Source organism: Aquarana catesbeiana, linkage group LG10 (assembly GCF_042186555.1).
Source record: "Aquarana catesbeiana isolate 2022-GZ linkage group LG10, ASM4218655v1, whole genome shotgun sequence".
NCBI classification, from domain to species: domain Eukaryota; kingdom Metazoa; phylum Chordata; class Amphibia; order Anura; family Ranidae; genus Aquarana; species Aquarana catesbeiana.
The window spans coordinates 213240690-213257102 of NC_133333.1; the positions used below are offsets into that span (position 1 = coordinate 213240690).

At 42.0% G+C, this 16413-nt stretch overlaps 1 protein-coding gene across 2 annotated transcripts in view; it reads right to left on the bottom strand.

The window, feature by feature from the left end:
• The window catches only part of KIRREL3 (kirre like nephrin family adhesion molecule 3), a 1308166-nt gene that overhangs the window by 119814 nt on the left and 1171939 nt on the right, over window positions 1-16413 (bottom strand). For both annotated transcript variants that reach the window (XM_073603284.1, XM_073603286.1), the window contains exons 11-12: window positions 15112-15212; window positions 5119-5317 (exon numbers count right to left, since the gene is read on the bottom strand). In XM_073603284.1, the coding sequence (XP_073459385.1) occupies window positions 5119-5317; window positions 15112-15212 (300 nt within the window). The remainder of the gene's footprint in view (window positions 1-5118; window positions 5318-15111; window positions 15213-16413) is intronic.

A 16413-nucleotide genomic window follows, 5' to 3' on the forward strand; every position in this document is an offset into this window, starting at 1 on the left:
GATTGTGTGTATGGCGCTTAACTGTTACTACCCTGGATTATTCTTGTGCATTGTTTGGACTGTGTTTGCCCTCAAATTGTTTGTGCTTATAACGATTATTGGCATGTCATCTTTGCTATTGTCAGCCATTTTTTCATTATACCTGTCTGGAAATGGGACTCTGTTTACCGACGCCTGACCTAACCATCTGCATGCTTACTCTGCTTCTGTTTACTGTTAGCTTTGAAGATCTGTTCTAAGGATGTAAACTGCTTTATATATATTCTGCTTGTTGTCAGGTGTTGCCCCTGCCAACACAAAGGATCAACTAAACTCCCTAACAATTGGCAGGGGAAGGGGGTGAGCTATTCAGAGAGCCTACCACTTTACCCTGAATTAAATATTAAAGGGTCTTAGGTACTGTGCATACCTGTATGACCTTAGGTATGGCTATACCTATATGGGGTATCTCTCTCTTTCTGTCTGTCTCAATATAAATACATGAAAGTGGCAATCTGGATGCAATAGACAAATGAGAAACAGACAACAGAATCAGATACTTTATACAAGGGAACTATTTTGAGATAGGTGTGTTGGTGAATGATGGTCTCTCAGATACTAGGTGTGTGCATAGTATAGCATTCTGTAGCAGAGACTTGGCAGGATGGATTTTAGACACTGGTAGTAAAGTATAGGTGGTACTTAGACAGGACTATGTTGTAATAGTAGTACATGATGACGAAAGATGGCATAAAGCATTTTCACTTTTCCTGTGTTTATTAGGACCCCTATCACAAACTAGTCCTTTCTCGGTGGTCCGCTTTATGGAGCTTTTCACTTACTAAAGTGATCCTGTATTCAAGTGTCAGCCTAATGCTTGTTTACACATGGATGTATAACACTAACCTAAACTTTGACCCCACCATTTTAACATAGATCATACGACCAAGGCTAGGCACCCAGGCTTTTGGTTATGTGAGCACCATTACAGGGAACAGTAAAAGTAAGTATCTTAGATAGGATTACGGTCATAGCTTTATGTTAATATTTGGGTACAGGTCCAAGTAACAGTTGGCTGACATTTTAATCCAAATATTTTTTTTGTAGCCTTTTCTTTCTTTTTTTGCTGAACAGCAAAGGCTTTTTTAGATTTGACCCAAGCATAAAAGGGCCATACTCCATGATTCCAATTGTTGATCTTTATTTGGCTATCAGCATGGATGGCTTCTCCCTCTATCATGAGTCACATAAGAATGTGCTTGCACATTCCGTTGCAGTGTACATTACATTTTTTGACAGCAACTTGGGACTAAAGCACATAAATTGGGAAATTGAAAGAATAACCCATCCAAACAGCTAGTTGGAACTGCATATGTCAAAAAGCTGGCATGGGTGAAGTAAGAATGTACATGCATTATATGGCCAAAAGTTTTGTGGACAGCTGACCATCACACTTACCTATTTGGCAAAAAAGTATGTGGACACCCCTCTGAATTATTGAGCTTGAGTCTTTCCAGTGTCCATTTTAGCCAATTGTATGTTTAAAACCTTTTGGTAACCGTTTGAGGATGGCCAGTTTCTGTTCCAGCATGACTGTGACCTTAAGCACACAGTCAGCCCCATAAAGATATGGTTGGACCAGTTTGGTGTAGAGGGACTCGAATGACCTGCACAAAGCCCTGATCTCAACCTTACTGAACACCTTTGGAAGAACTTAGAACACCAATTGCTAGCCAGGTCTTCATGTCCAACATCATAACCTGACCTCACAAATGAGCACAAATTTCACAGCTACAATCCAAAATCTTGTGGAAAGTCATCCCAGAAGCATGGAGGCGGTTATGGCTTTAAAAGATGCCAACTCCATATTAATGCTCATAGTTTGGAATGGGATGTCCAACAAGCTCACATAGGAGTGATGGTCAGGTGTCAGGTGATGGTCAGGTGTACACAGGCACCAATGGGGACACTAGTTCTGTTGACATTCAAGGATACCTTCACTTTGGAGGGATTTGCTCTCACTTCCTGTTTTGCCTGTGGGATAGGAAGTGAAAGGAAATTATTACACATATAAGGATTGAACAAGTCAAAAATTGGTGGACTTTGTGGGCACATAATGAGCGGGAGTATACATTTTATTAGAGTATAATTAAAAAAACATATAAACACCCTGTATAGACACAGTTACCAGTTACCCAATAATGCAGTTACAGAGGGCTGGATCTAACGTACAAAAATTGATTTGATAATGTATCAAAGTGAGAGAAGAATTTCTGATTCAGTAAGACCTCCAAAAACTGGAGGCCTTACTGGATCAGAAATTCTTCTCTCACTTTGATACATCATCAAATCAATTTTTGTACGTTAGATCCAGCCCTCTGTAACTGCATTATTGGGTAACTTGTAACTGTGTCTATACAGGGTGTTGTTTATATGTTTTTTTAATTACACTGTAATAAAATGTATACCTTTTTATTGATTCTCCCTCTCACTATGTGCCCACAAAGTCCACCAATTTTTTGACTTGTTCAATCCTTATATATATATTTTGGATGTTGGCATGGTGAGGGTCTTCCCTTCCGAAATTATTACACAAGATTTACATACACTATATTGCCAAAAGTATTGTGACACCTGCCTTTACACGCACATGAACTTTAATGCCATCCCAGTCTTAGTCCGTAGGGTTCTGTATTGAGTTGCCCCACCCTTTGTAGCTATAACAGCTTCAACTCTTTTGGGAAGGTCGTGGGGCTGTTTTAGGAACACAGCCTCACACCATAATATCTCCTCCACCAAATTATTTGGATCAGTGCACAAAGCAAGGTCCATAAAGACATGGATGAGGGAGTTTGGGGGTGTAGGAACTTGACTGGCCTGCACAGAGTCCTAACCTTAACCCGATAGATCACCTTTGGGATGAATTAGAGTGGAGACTGGGAGCCGAGCCTTCTTGTCCACATCAGTGCCTGACCTCAGAAATGCGTTTCTGGAAGAATGGTCAAACATTCCCATAGACACACTGCTAAACCTTGTGGACAGCCTTCCCAATCCAATGCCAATAAAGTGCATTTGCGTGTAAAGGCAGGTGTCCCAATACTTTTGGTAATATAATGTGTGTATAGATATATATATATATATATATATATATATATATATAAATAAAATATATATATCACTATTCTATGTAATGCAAAAACAGTTGTAGATGAACACTTAATATAAAGCAGAAAACCTACAATATCTTTGCAGTTGGGCTGTCTCGTTTCCCGGTTCTTCAGTTATCGTACTCTGTGTAATAGCTTACAAGTGTTCTATATTTCCTGTGTGTTAAATGCTGATCACTGCTCATGATGAGGTGGATTTGGAGAGTAAAAGGGGATTTATATCACATCAAATGATGCCCTTTACAATCAGAAAACGTCTATTTAAATCTTATCCCAAGTGACTGCGATCAAAAGCATCAGTCACCGTTTAACATGAGGTGGATATTAAAACCCTTGAATTTCTTATCAGTGACTGACTTATATATACACCATAACATAAAGGGGAATTACAAAGGAAAAGGGAGAACTACTCACCAGGGAGATAGAGGAAAAAAATAGTTCCTGACAGATTTAGAATATATTACTTTTAGGAAGTAGTTATCAAATTTGGCTAAAAAAAAATAAAGTATATATATATATTATATATATATATATATATATATATATATATATATATATATATATATATATAATATATATATATATATATATATATATATATATATATATATATATATATATATACATATACACAGTATCTCACAAAAGTGAGTACACTCCTCACATTTTTGTAAATATTTTATTCTATCTTTTCATGTGACAACACTGAAGAAATTACACTTTGCTACAATGTAAAGTAGTGAGTGTAAAGCTTGTATAACAGTGTAAATTTACTGTCCCCTCAAAATAACTTAACGCACACCTATTAATGTCTAAACCACTGGCAACAAAAGTGAGTACACCCCTAAGTGAAAATGTCCAAATTGGGCCCAATTAGCCATTTTCTCTCCCCGTGTCATGTGACCCGTTAGTGTTACGAGGTTTCAGGTGTGACTGGGGAGCAGGTGTGTTCAAGTTGGTGTTATCGTTCTCACTCTCTCATACTGGTCACTGGAAGTTCAACATGGCACCTCATGGCAAAGAACACTCTGAGGATCTGAAAAAAGAATTGTTGCTTTACATAAAGATGGCCTAGGCTATAAGAAGATCGCCAAGACCCTGAAACTGAGCTGCAGCACGGTGGCCAAGACCATACAGCGGTTTAACAGGACAGGTTCCACTCAGAACAGGCCTCACCATGGTCAACCAAAGAAGTTGAGTGCATGTGCTCAGCGTCATATCCAGAGGTTGTCTTTGGGAAATAGACGTATGAGTGCTGCCAGCATTACTGCAGAGGTTGAAGGGGTGGGGGGTCAGCCTGTCAGTGCTCAGACCATATGCCGCACGCTGCATCAAATTGGTTTGCATGGCTGTCGTCCCAGAAGGAAGCCTCTTCTAAAGATGATGCACAAGAAAGCCTGCAAACAGTTTCCTAAAGACAAGCAGACTAAGGACATGGATTACTGGAACCATGTCCTGTGCTCTGATGAGACCAAGATAAACTTATTTGGTTCAGATGGTGTGAAGCGTGTGTGGCGGCAACCAGGTGAGGAGTACAAAGACAAGTGTGTCTTGCCTACAGTCAAGCATGGTGGTGGGAGTGTCATGGTCTGGGGCTGCATGAGTGCTGCTGGCACTGGGGAGCTACAGTTCATTGAGGGAACCATGAATGCCAACATGTAGTGTGACATACTGAAGCAGAGCATGATACCCTCCTTTTGGAGACTGGGCTGTACACTCACTACTTTACATTGTAGCAAAGTGTCATTTCTTCAGTGTTGTCACATGAAAAGATATAATAAAATATTTACAAAAATGTGAGGGGTGTACTCACTTTTGTGAGATACTGTATACAAACACACACAGTATATATTTGCATTGAATGCCTGGCTGGGCTGTTTACCATGCTGTTCAAAACAGGATTGGCAAAGGCACCTTAAAGTCTTTGAATTTAGAGTTTATATTCTATTACATGCATAATATGCCCCCTCACCTTGTTCTTTGAGTCTAATGATCTCCGTGTCTGAGCCAAAGCTGTTCCAGGCTGTGCAGTTGTATATGGTTTGGAAGTCGGCTCGCACAATGTTGCTGATGGTCAGGGTGGAGATGACACCTTCGTCTGTGCTGACTGTTTCCACTGTGTATCGACCTGATGTTCCTGATTCCAGGACATTCTCCTTCCAGGACCAGGCCTAGATTAAGGGGAAATCACACATGGAAAACTTCAGGAGAATTTAGGTCAATTTCTTGGCTTATCTTAACTAACATATAGGGGAGAATTTCAGTTAAGTTCAGTTCAGCCCATACCTGTAGATTAGCCATGGATGTCTGCTTTTACCCACAGACACAACAATTGCTGTCAGAAACAGCCACAAGGCCCTGTAAAGTATATATCACTGGATTATCCATTGAACTCACCCTTTGTCTCGTGTTGGACTATCCTTTCAACCCTAAACAACAGACATTTACATTTATGCTATAAAAGCATGCCCACTTTCTAAACTTCTTTTGAATTTCAGCCTCGTCCTGCATGTCGGTCACAAAAGCAGTTTAATAACATTATCAAACTTACAAATGAAACTGACACAACCCTCAAAAATCATAAAAGCATTGCCTATATGCAATAGTTATGCCCCGTACACACGAGCGGAACGTCCGACAGAAAAAGTCAGACGAAAGCTTTTCATCGTCTTTTCCAATCGTGTGTAGGCCTCATCTGACTTTTTTTTTTTCGAAAATTCTGACGGACCTAGAAAGAGAACATGCTCTAAATATTTCCGACGGAACCAATTCCTATCGGGAAAACCGCCCGTCTGTATGCTGTTCCGACAGACCAAAAACGACACATGCTCCGAAGCAAGTACGAGACGAAAGCTATTAGCTACTGTCTATTGAACTTTCTTTTTCTAGTCCCGTTGTACATATTGTACGTTACTGTGTTCTGGACGGTCGGACTTTAGATTGACCAAGTGTAGGCAAGACCGCTTGAATGGAATTCCGTCTGAGAAACCTTTGGAGTTTATTCTGATGGCTAAACCGGTCGTGTGTAAGCGGCATAAATGTGTACCAGCAAATTCATGCTTTTGTAAATTGATATACAGGTATGTAGCTAGGTGTTGGGTATCTTTGTCTGTGTCATTGTGGGACATTCTGTAACACCAGCTGCAGTGAGCATGTTTTCCTCTAATGTTCGGCCTGGACACTGTGTCCTCATCTCCTGAATGCAGAGCAAGCAGAGACCATAGCTGAAAGCAAGGGATCGTGGGATATGTGGTCCGAGGAGCCAGGATTTGCATTGGAGCCAGACTGCTGCAGACTACAAGTTCCAGCAGGCTGGGAGAGAGAGAAGAATCCTGGCTGAGGACATAAATAGCCTGGTCCGGGGAGGAGTCTTTCTCTTGGGGGAACGACCTTCAGCTGAGAGCAGGGACCTGGCCACTCCAGGGAATGTGAGCAAGGCCGCAGCCTAGGCGGAGTGGAGAGCCTCCAGTGAGTGAGCAAGCATATCCACCATTGCCAGCTCCCTGTCTTCCGAGTGACTGTCGGGGGTCACTCTCATTGTCCTCGGTACAGTTACAGCAGAATCCCAGTGTGGCTAGGTGCACAGCCAGGCACCCTTCAGTGGTGGCAGATTCTTCAAGAGCCTGTTCCAGTACATTCTATTCCTTTGAGCTTTGGTATCATCCGGATTGGTGAGCGGACAGAAGGCCACCCTTTGTACACCTTACAAAGACACTGCATGCAGACACCTTTATTCCATCTCTTTACATTAAAGCCTCAAAAAGGAAACACTTTACAAATGCTATTTTCTGTTGCTGGTCGCCATTGCACAGCAATCTTTCTGGGCCCTTGTTAAGCTAGCTGAAGACACTGAACATCTACACCACAAGGACTTCATTCTCCTTTCTCCCCCCCACTTAAAGGACTCTGTGCACAATATCTGCACTCGTTAAGGGGAACTCTACTCAGTGAGTAGACTTGTCATTTTATAATTGTGCTACAAACTTGTTGGGCCCATGGCATCTGGATTTGAAGAGAGCAGTCTGACATAAAAGATCATTCTCTTCCCTTTTATACCTGGGGTCATAGGTTCTTTCAGGACCTACTGGTTACTACTGTTTGACTTATTTTGATTTTCTTTGCATTGCATACCCTTTGCATGTTTACTAAGAGTAAGAGTTTAACACTGAAAGATATTTGCCTAAGCCATTTTTGTTCTTATCTGCTTCAATAACCTTAAGTAAAATACTTCTTTATTTTGCTACAGTCTGGTGTCTGGGTAATTGCATTATCACTTTGAAATATGTCCAAACCCAGGGTGTCAGAGGTGTCTGGAGGCTTGCAAGGCAACCTTTGTGGTCAGTCATCTTCCAGCGGCCCTCACAGGGATGGCGCTACAGGTACATTATAACAAGCTGTATGTTTTTGATCCTTATAGTGCGTTTTTGTACAGCCACCTTCCCACTGCCCGCCTTGTTCATGTCTGAGTGCCGCCTAGGGAGTTATCCACTGTCAGCCACACTTGTAGATTGAAGTATTATGTGCAATTACTATGTTGTCACAAGATTGTGTAATATTTGTTTCAAATGGTTAATGGTTCTCTCTTTGGATAGAGACCACTGCATTTTTCCTTCCCAAAGAAGCAAAACAAGAAACAAGAAACATTGACCCATTGAGGACTTATCTCCACAGACTATCATTTTTATAAATGTACATAGTACTGAGAGGTCCAATAAAGAATATGTAAACCCAAAAATTTCATATTCCTGATACGTGACTGCTGTACCATATTCTTGTATGAAAAAGTATCCTGTTCTCTTTGTATTCTTCCTTTGTGTGAAATCTCTGGTGTTCCTGCAAGTCCCTATGCTTTTCTATGAAAATTAACCACGCTAAGCATGAGAGCACAGTGTGGTCAGTTCCATAGCTTTGCTGAGAACGCAGCCTGCTCTCCTCCAATGATGTGGCTTGTCCTGACATGCCCCCCACCTCCCACACAACCATTCAGTTGGAAGATCAGTGTGCTGTGGTTTTTCCTCCTCCGGCTCTCTCAGCTCCTTATGCATATGTGATCACTTAGAAAAATTGGAGAAAAAAAGGTATTTATATATATTTTTTTATATTTATCCACAAATGTTTTGTCTTTCATTTCTTATGAGCGGCAAGGATGTGGAATTCCCTTCCACAGGCGGTGGTTTTAGTGGGGGGGGGGGGGCATCGATTGTTTCAAAAAACTATTAGATAAGCACCTGAACGACCGCAACATACAGGGATTTACAATGTAATACTGACATATAATCACACACGTAGGTTGGACTTGATGGACTTGCGTTTTTTTTTCAACCTCACCTACTATGTAATTATGTAATTTAAATTGAATGGGTTGTTTTACAAGGTGAGGTTTTACATATACTTCAAGAATGAATATTTTACTGTGACAGATACAGTATGTCGCAGCTGGTACTCATTTACTATTGCTTATAGGCTATGTTTTTATGTCCTATGAGCTGCTATGCGATTTTATTGTGGTTATCTGGAATAATAATATTTGTATATGATTTTATAGCAATCTGTTTGTGCCCCTCTTTTGTGCCTGTAAAGTCTGATCATTTTTCTTTTGGTGTAAGTCTGGTAGACATTACAGTTTTGGATTTATAGTAATCCTAGCACGGTAAAGAACCTTTCACGTTTAACTCAGCAGGGAACTTGGAAGGAGAATTAATGAAGTTCTTCAATAATTTCTTCATTTCTGAGACTATCAGACAACTGTGTCAATTTCACTTGTAAGTTTGATAATGTTATTAAACTGCTTTTGTGACCAACATGCAGGACGAGGCTGAAATTCAAAAGACATTTAGAAAGTGGGCATGCTTTTATAGCATAAATGTAAATGTTTGTTTAGGGTTGAAAGCAGTGGCGGCCACACCATTAGGGGCGCCGCCCCCCAATCCATGCGCCCGGCCCCTAATCTACATGCAGGGCGCCAGAGGCATGGATTTCAATGTTTTTTTTTGTTTTTTTTTTAAGCACGTGAATAGAGCCTGAGGCTCTAATTGGCTTCAAAAAAGGGTGGGCTCAGGGTGCAGAGCACTGCGCCCTGAGCCCACCCAGTTGTGTGACAATACCAAATTAATATTCGCTATTGTCTTCCTGCTTCTAATCCTGGCCAATCAGGAAGCGGGTCTTAAGACCAGAATGGCCAAGAGGAGAAGCGCTTGTATTGGCCAGGAGCAGGGGGGGAGGCACCGAGGAGGAGATGCAGGGGGAAGCCGCCAGAGCTGCCTGCGACCTGGATGGGGTAAGTGCGGGGCTGATGAGCGGACAGGCGAGCGATGGGGGGGGGAGTTGGTCACCGATCAACGAAGGGGGGGGGGGTTGGCCGACCTTGAACGAATGGGGGGGTTGGGTGATTTGTTTGCCGCCCCCCAAAAAAATAGAGCACCAGCTCTATTGAAAGGATACTACAACACGAGACAAAGGGTGAGTTCAAAGGATAATCCAGTGATATATATTGTACAATGTCTTGTGGCTGTTTTTTTTTTTTTTTTATCAGATGGCATATATGCAGTCTAAACCTTCTCCGAGAGGTGTTCGAATGACATCATGGGGCAGAGTTACCCGGTGACATCCCCATGTTTACTTAGTAGCAGGGGGAAGGGTAAGTGACTGTCATTCGGTGAGTGATAAGCTACCCGCACCTCCACAACCACCAGGCCAAGGTTGTGGGAAATAGGCCCTTGGCGTCCGTCTGGCAAAGTGTCCTCCCATGTTGAGGGAATATGGCCTGGTAGTTCGGGAAAAGGGGGGGGGCTCACTTGTCCTCCCCCCTTTCCTAGCCTGCTGGGTTGCTTGCTCAGATGAGGGTCTTCTATAAATTTTGGGGGGAAACCCACAACATTTTTTTGGTGTAGGGTTCCCTTTAAAATGCATACCAGCCCAAATTGCCTGGTATGGATTTTAGGTGGGGAACCCCACACATTTTTTTTTTTTGTTTTTTGTTTTTTGGCTTAGGGTCACCCCTAAAATCCATATCAGACCCAAAGGGCCTGGTATGGATTGGAGGGGGGTACATTTTTTTTTTCAATGCTCTTTTCTTTTAAACAGAACTACTGTAAATCTATGGCACACTGTGACCACCAGGACTATAAACGCCCTAAGGTCTACAACTGGTTCTGTACATAATGTAATTACTTCTCATGTTATCGTTATCTGTATTAATCAGTTCATAAGAGTTTGTACGTCTAGCGGCACACAACACACACACACACAGCTCTGCCAATTCCCCTGGCTTCTTTGTGTGTAGGTGGGTGGAGGAGGCAGCAAAAAATAGCTTACACAAAGAGCTTTCTCCCCCTCAGCTATCTGCCAGCCTGCAGGCTCTGAAATTGATAGAAAGGAGATCAAAGATGTCCTGGTTTTATTTTTGGAATGTGTGCAAAACACTGTGAAGATGCTGCAGTACTTGATGGCAAGGCAAACTCTCAAGAAGTGCTGCAGACAGTGACTGTGTGCTTTGTGTATATGCAGAATGTTTTAGCCTTCCTTGCTGTGTTCTTGCAACTTTGTTGCTGTTTTTTCCTTATTTCCTGTCTGGTGAAACCTTTGTCAACTTTGGAACCGTACATGGAGGGAGATCTTTGCAATGAAGCTCTAAATAGCAGTGAAAACCCGGAAGGGGCTCTTTTGGAACCCTTTAGATTAGATTATTTTCTTTGTCTTAACAAAGCCTGAGGAAGTAATCTAATGGGTCTTAATTTAAATGAGTCCCAAAAGATCCCCTTAAAGTGGAACTTCAGTCATTTATTGAATCTTTCCATCTATTAAATCTTCTGCCCTTGTTGTTTTAACTATGGATAATAAAACATTTTTTTTCTGCCAGTAAATACCTTATACAGCCCACTTCCTGTTTCTTGTCTGGTCATTAGCCTAGGCTTATGACATCATGCACAGCTCACTCTCTCACGCTCTCTCACTCTTGTGAGAGTTTGCCAGAAAGGAAGGGGGTAGGAGTCATAGGGGGGCCAATGAGAGCTGCGGAGCTGGAGGTGTGCCTCTGTGTGTCTGTGTAAATGCAGGAAGTGAACAGGCAGCAGCTTCAGCTGCCCACAGTTAAAATGGTTGCAGCCAGACTCAGTGGAGGGAGATTTCTGCAGCATATTTGGCAAGTACAGAATCACAGTATATATAAAATAATATGCAAAGTGGTTGGAGGAATGATTCAGAATTGCAAAGATGTTTTCATTAAGAGTAAGAGAGGGTTATATAATCCCTGTCATATTTGTTTTTACCATCTGTATCCCATTGGGGAGATTTCAAACTAAATTTTTCTTAAACAGCTCATAACATTTCCGCCTGCCTGCGCCCTCCTCCCTAACTTTTTCATAAAGATCAATAATACAACTATCCTTCCCTTAATGCCAGGGTACTAGGTGTAATCCTAGACTCTGACTTGTCCTTTTAGCCCTAAATCCAATCACTGAAGAAAGCGTGTAGATTTCACCTCCATAACATCTCCAAAATTTGACCCTTTTTAACTAATGAAACCACCAAGCCACTCATTCACTATGCTATCTCTCGCCTTTACTATTGCAGTTCCCTTCTCTTAGGCCTTCCTCTCTGCAAGCTATCTCCTCTTCAGTCTATTATGAATGCTGCAGCCAGACTCCTCTACCATACTTAACTGCTCGGTGTCTGCCATTCTCTCCACTGGCTTTCGATTACCCATGGAATTCAATTCAAACTACTAACATGAACATACAAAGCCATTCATAACTCTGCCCAGAGTTACGTCACCAATCTTGTCTCAAAATATCACCCAAACCATGCTCTCTGCTCCTCCAAAAAACCTCCTGCTCTAGGTCTATGTCTCCTCCTCTCATGCTCGTCTCCAGGACTTCTCCAGAGCCTCTCCCATCCTCTGGAACTCTCTACCTCAATCTGTTTGGCTATCTCTTACTCTGACCACCTTTAGGCGATCCCTGTAATCTCCTAAGAAAGCCTATTCTTAGGAGAATGAACTTTGAATAATTCCTCACAGTTATTACCTTTTGTGCCACTTTCCACCACCCTATAAAATGGTAAGCTTTTATGAATAGGGCCTTCTTAACCCTGTTGTATTTTATTGTACTGTAACTGTACTCTCTCCCTTAGTAGAGTGCTGCACAAACTGTTGGTGCTACAATATATTGCCAAAAGTATTGGAACGCCTGCCTTTACACGCACATGAACTTTAATGGATGGCATCCCAGTCTTAGTCTGTAGGGTTCAATATTGAGTTGCCCCATCCTTTGCAGCTATAACAGCTTCAACTCTTCTGGAAATGCTGTCCACAAGGTTTAGGAGTGTGTCTATGGGAATGTTTGACCATTCTTCCAGAAGTGCATTTGTGAGGTCAGGCACTTATGTTGGATCAAAAGGCTTGGCTTGCAGTCTCTGCACTAATGCCGCGTACACACAACCGGACTTTCCGGCAGAAAAGGTCTGATGGAATCATTCCGTCGGATATTCCGATCGTGTGTGGGCTTCATCAGACTTTTTTCTTTCTAAAATTCTGACGGACCTAGAAATAGAACATGTTTCAAATCTTTCCAACGGACTCAATCCCTATCGGGAAAACCGTTCGTCTGTATGCTAGACCAAAAACGACAGCTATTGGCTACTGGCTTTTGAACTTCCTTTTTCTAGTCCCGTCGTACATCATCGCGTTCTAAATGAACGGACTCTGGTGTGATCGTGTGTTGGCAAGTCCGTTTCAGCTGAACTCCGTTGGATAGACCGTCAGAGTCTACTCTGACAGAAAGTCCGGTCGTGTGTATAATTCATCCCAAAGCTGTTCTATCGGGATTGAGGTCAGGACTCTGTGCAGGCCAGTCAAGTTTCTCCACCCCAAACTCGCTCATCCATGTCTTTGTGCACTAGTTCAGATCATTTGGTGGAGGAGGGATTATGGTGTTGTCTTTCAAGGGGTGGGCTTGGCCCTTTAGTTCCAGTTAAGGGTACTCTTAAAGCGCCAGCATACAAAGACATTTTGGACAATTTCATGCTCCCAACTTTGTGGGAACAGTTTGGGGACGGCCCCTTCCTATTCCAACATGACTGCGCACCAGTGCACAAAGCAAGGTCCATAAAGACATGGATTAGCGAGTTTGGGGTAGAGGAATTTGACTGGCCTGCACAGAGCCCTGACCTCAACCCGATAGAACACCTTTGAGATGAATTGTAATGGAGACTGCGAGCCAGGCCTTCTCGTCCACATCAGTGCCTGACCTCACAAATGCGCTTCTGGAAGAATGGTCAAACATTCCCATAGACACACTCCTAAACCTTGTGGACAGCCTTACCAGAAGAGTTGAAGCTGTTATAGCTGCAGAGGGTGGGCCAACTCAATATAGTACCCTATGGACTTATGCCCTGTACACACGGTCGGACTTTGTTCGGACATTCCAACAACAAAAGCCTAGGATTTTTTCCGACGGATGTTGGCTCAAACTTGTCTTGCATACACACGGTCACACAAAGTTGTCGGAAAATCCGATCGTTCTAAACGCGGTGATATAAAACACGTACGTCGGGACTATAAACGGGGCAGTGGCCAATAGCTTTCATCTCTTTATTTATTCTGAGCATGCGTGGCACTTTGTCCGTCGGATTTGTATACACATGATCGGAATTTCCGACAACGGATTTTGTTGTCGGAAAATTTTATATCCTGCTCTCAAACTTTGTGTGTCGGAAAATCCGATGGAAAATGTGTGATGGAGCCCACACACGGTCGGAATTTCCGACAACAAGGTCCTATCACACATTTTCCGTTGGAAAATCCGACCGTGTGTACGGGGCATAAGACTGGGATGACATTAAAGTTCATGTGCGTGTAAAGGCAGGTGTCCCAATACTTTTGGCAATATAGTGTATGTAAATCTTGTGTAATCATTTCCTTTCACCTCCTATCCCATAGCCAAAACAGGAAGTGGGAGTAAATCCCTCCAAAGTGAAGGTATCCTTAAATGTCAACAGAACTAGTGTCCCCATTGGTAGGTTTCCAGCCTACTCATATTCTGGTAACAACCCAAACTGTAGGATTTTTTTTCACTTTTACTCTAGGTGATAATAGTAAACAGAACTAATAGAACTATAGTGTTCCAATCCCTGTCCACTCTATCCAAAACAAAAAGTTTGCCTTTATATTTTATTAAAAGCTTAAAGAAGGGATCTAATAACATTGCATCGTTAATAAGCCAATGAAATGTATCACTTAAACTGCTAGTTTTCTGCATTGAACGAAGTGATACAACAGTAAACAGGTGATCTTTATTTAGAGATAAACAAAAAAAAATAAATCAGGAAAGCCAATGCAATTCAGGAGATTGTGCCACCTTCATCAGGGCTGGAATGATAGCTGTGACATAATCAGCAGTGACACTGGAATACAATGGAGTATACTGTCCATGCCATTGGTAGGGAAAAAAAAAAAAAAAGTTGGGAAAATGTCCTTGAAGGCTGTGTCTGCGGATACGGTGTGACCACACTTTTCCTGTGCTGTCAAAAAACTGTACAATCATCTAGATTAGATCTTTTCAAAAAGTAAAATCTGAATTAATGACACATCGGCCTCTGGCTGTTTCATCATCTCACATTGTGGTGCTCCTTTTTCCCATATGTCTTCAAACACTGGAACCAGCAGTACAATGTGAGCAACAGGATGAATGGGTGCCAATGCCGTCAGACTTTGCAGGCAATGTTAACCATGCCACAACAAAACAAGTGAGGTGAATGGTGGGAAAAATTGTTTGAGGCCATCATTAATGTTTGCCCGTGGCTCTGATTAATAGCGAGCTACAAATGTGAGCAGCTGATTGGTCTGATCGTAGCTTTCAGTTTATCACACAAATTTCAGTGCTATTGGCGACCTCACAGTTTCTTTGTTACCGCACAGTTACAGGTTATGTATTTCTGCAGAAGGCAAATGGTTATTTTTCATACTTACTATCCTATCCGGAGGAGGAGTGCTGCGAATAAAACACTTGATTTGTCCCTTTTCACCATGCAGGGCGTGCTGTGTCTGAGTGCTGGAGATGATAGGAGGACCTGCCAGACAGAACGGATCTGTTATTTCACACATCTCCTAGACATAGTACACAATACCTGCTTTCACAGAATGCACAAACTATTATTGTCATTTGCATGTTCTACATGGGCAGCAATCAACAGAAGAATAATGTACTTATATATTTAGATTTACGTTCTTGTATCGCTGTATCAGATATTTTTCACCAGCTTAGAAGCTTAACCACTTCAGCCCCAGAAGATTTACCCCCCTAATGACCAGGCATTTTTTTGCGATACGGCACTGAGTCGCTTTAACTGAGAATTGCGGGCCGTGCGACGATGTACCCAAACAAAATTGACATCCTTTTTTTCCCACAAATAGAGCTTTCTTTTGGTGGTATTTGATCACCTCTGCGGTTATTTTCTGCGCTATAAACAAAAAAAGACTGACAATTTTGAAAAAAAAAAAAAAAAACAGTATTTTTTACTTTTTGCTATAATAAATATCTCAAAAAAATATATAAAAAAAAAGCTAATTTCTTTATCAGTTTAGGCCAATATTTATTCTTCTACATATGTTTGGTAAAAAAAAAAAAAAAAATCGCAATAAGTGCATATTGATTTGTTTGCGCAAAAGTTATAGCATCTACAAAATAGGGGATATATTTATGGCATTTTTATTATAATTTTTTTTTTTTTTTTACTAGTAATGGCGGCGATCAGCGATTTTTAGCAGGAATGTGATGTTGCGGCGCACAGATCAGACACTTTTGACACTTTTTTGGGACCAGTGACATTTATATGATTAGTGCTATAAAAATGCACCGATTAGTGTATAAATGGCACTGGCAGGGAAAGGGTTAACACTAGGGGGAGATCAAGGGGTTAAGTTTTGGGGTATTGGCCTGACTGGGAGTACAGCGAGATCGCTGTTCCTAATCACTAGGGACAGACGATCACTCTGTACTCCCGACAGAACAGGGATCTGTTTGTTTACATTGACAGATCTCCATTCTGGCTCTCTGTGGAGCGATCGCGGGTGGCCGGCAGATATCGTGGCTGCCGGCCACGCGCATCAGCTCCCCCGCCGTGCAGCGGGCGCCTGCTATAGCTGTTAAATGGACCGACATACAGCTACGGCGATTTGCAGAATCAAGCCGACCTGCTGCAGTATAATGACGGCGGCTGGTCGGCAAGAGGTTCAAATTTGAAAACTAAAAAGACATAGCTGCTTGTTTTC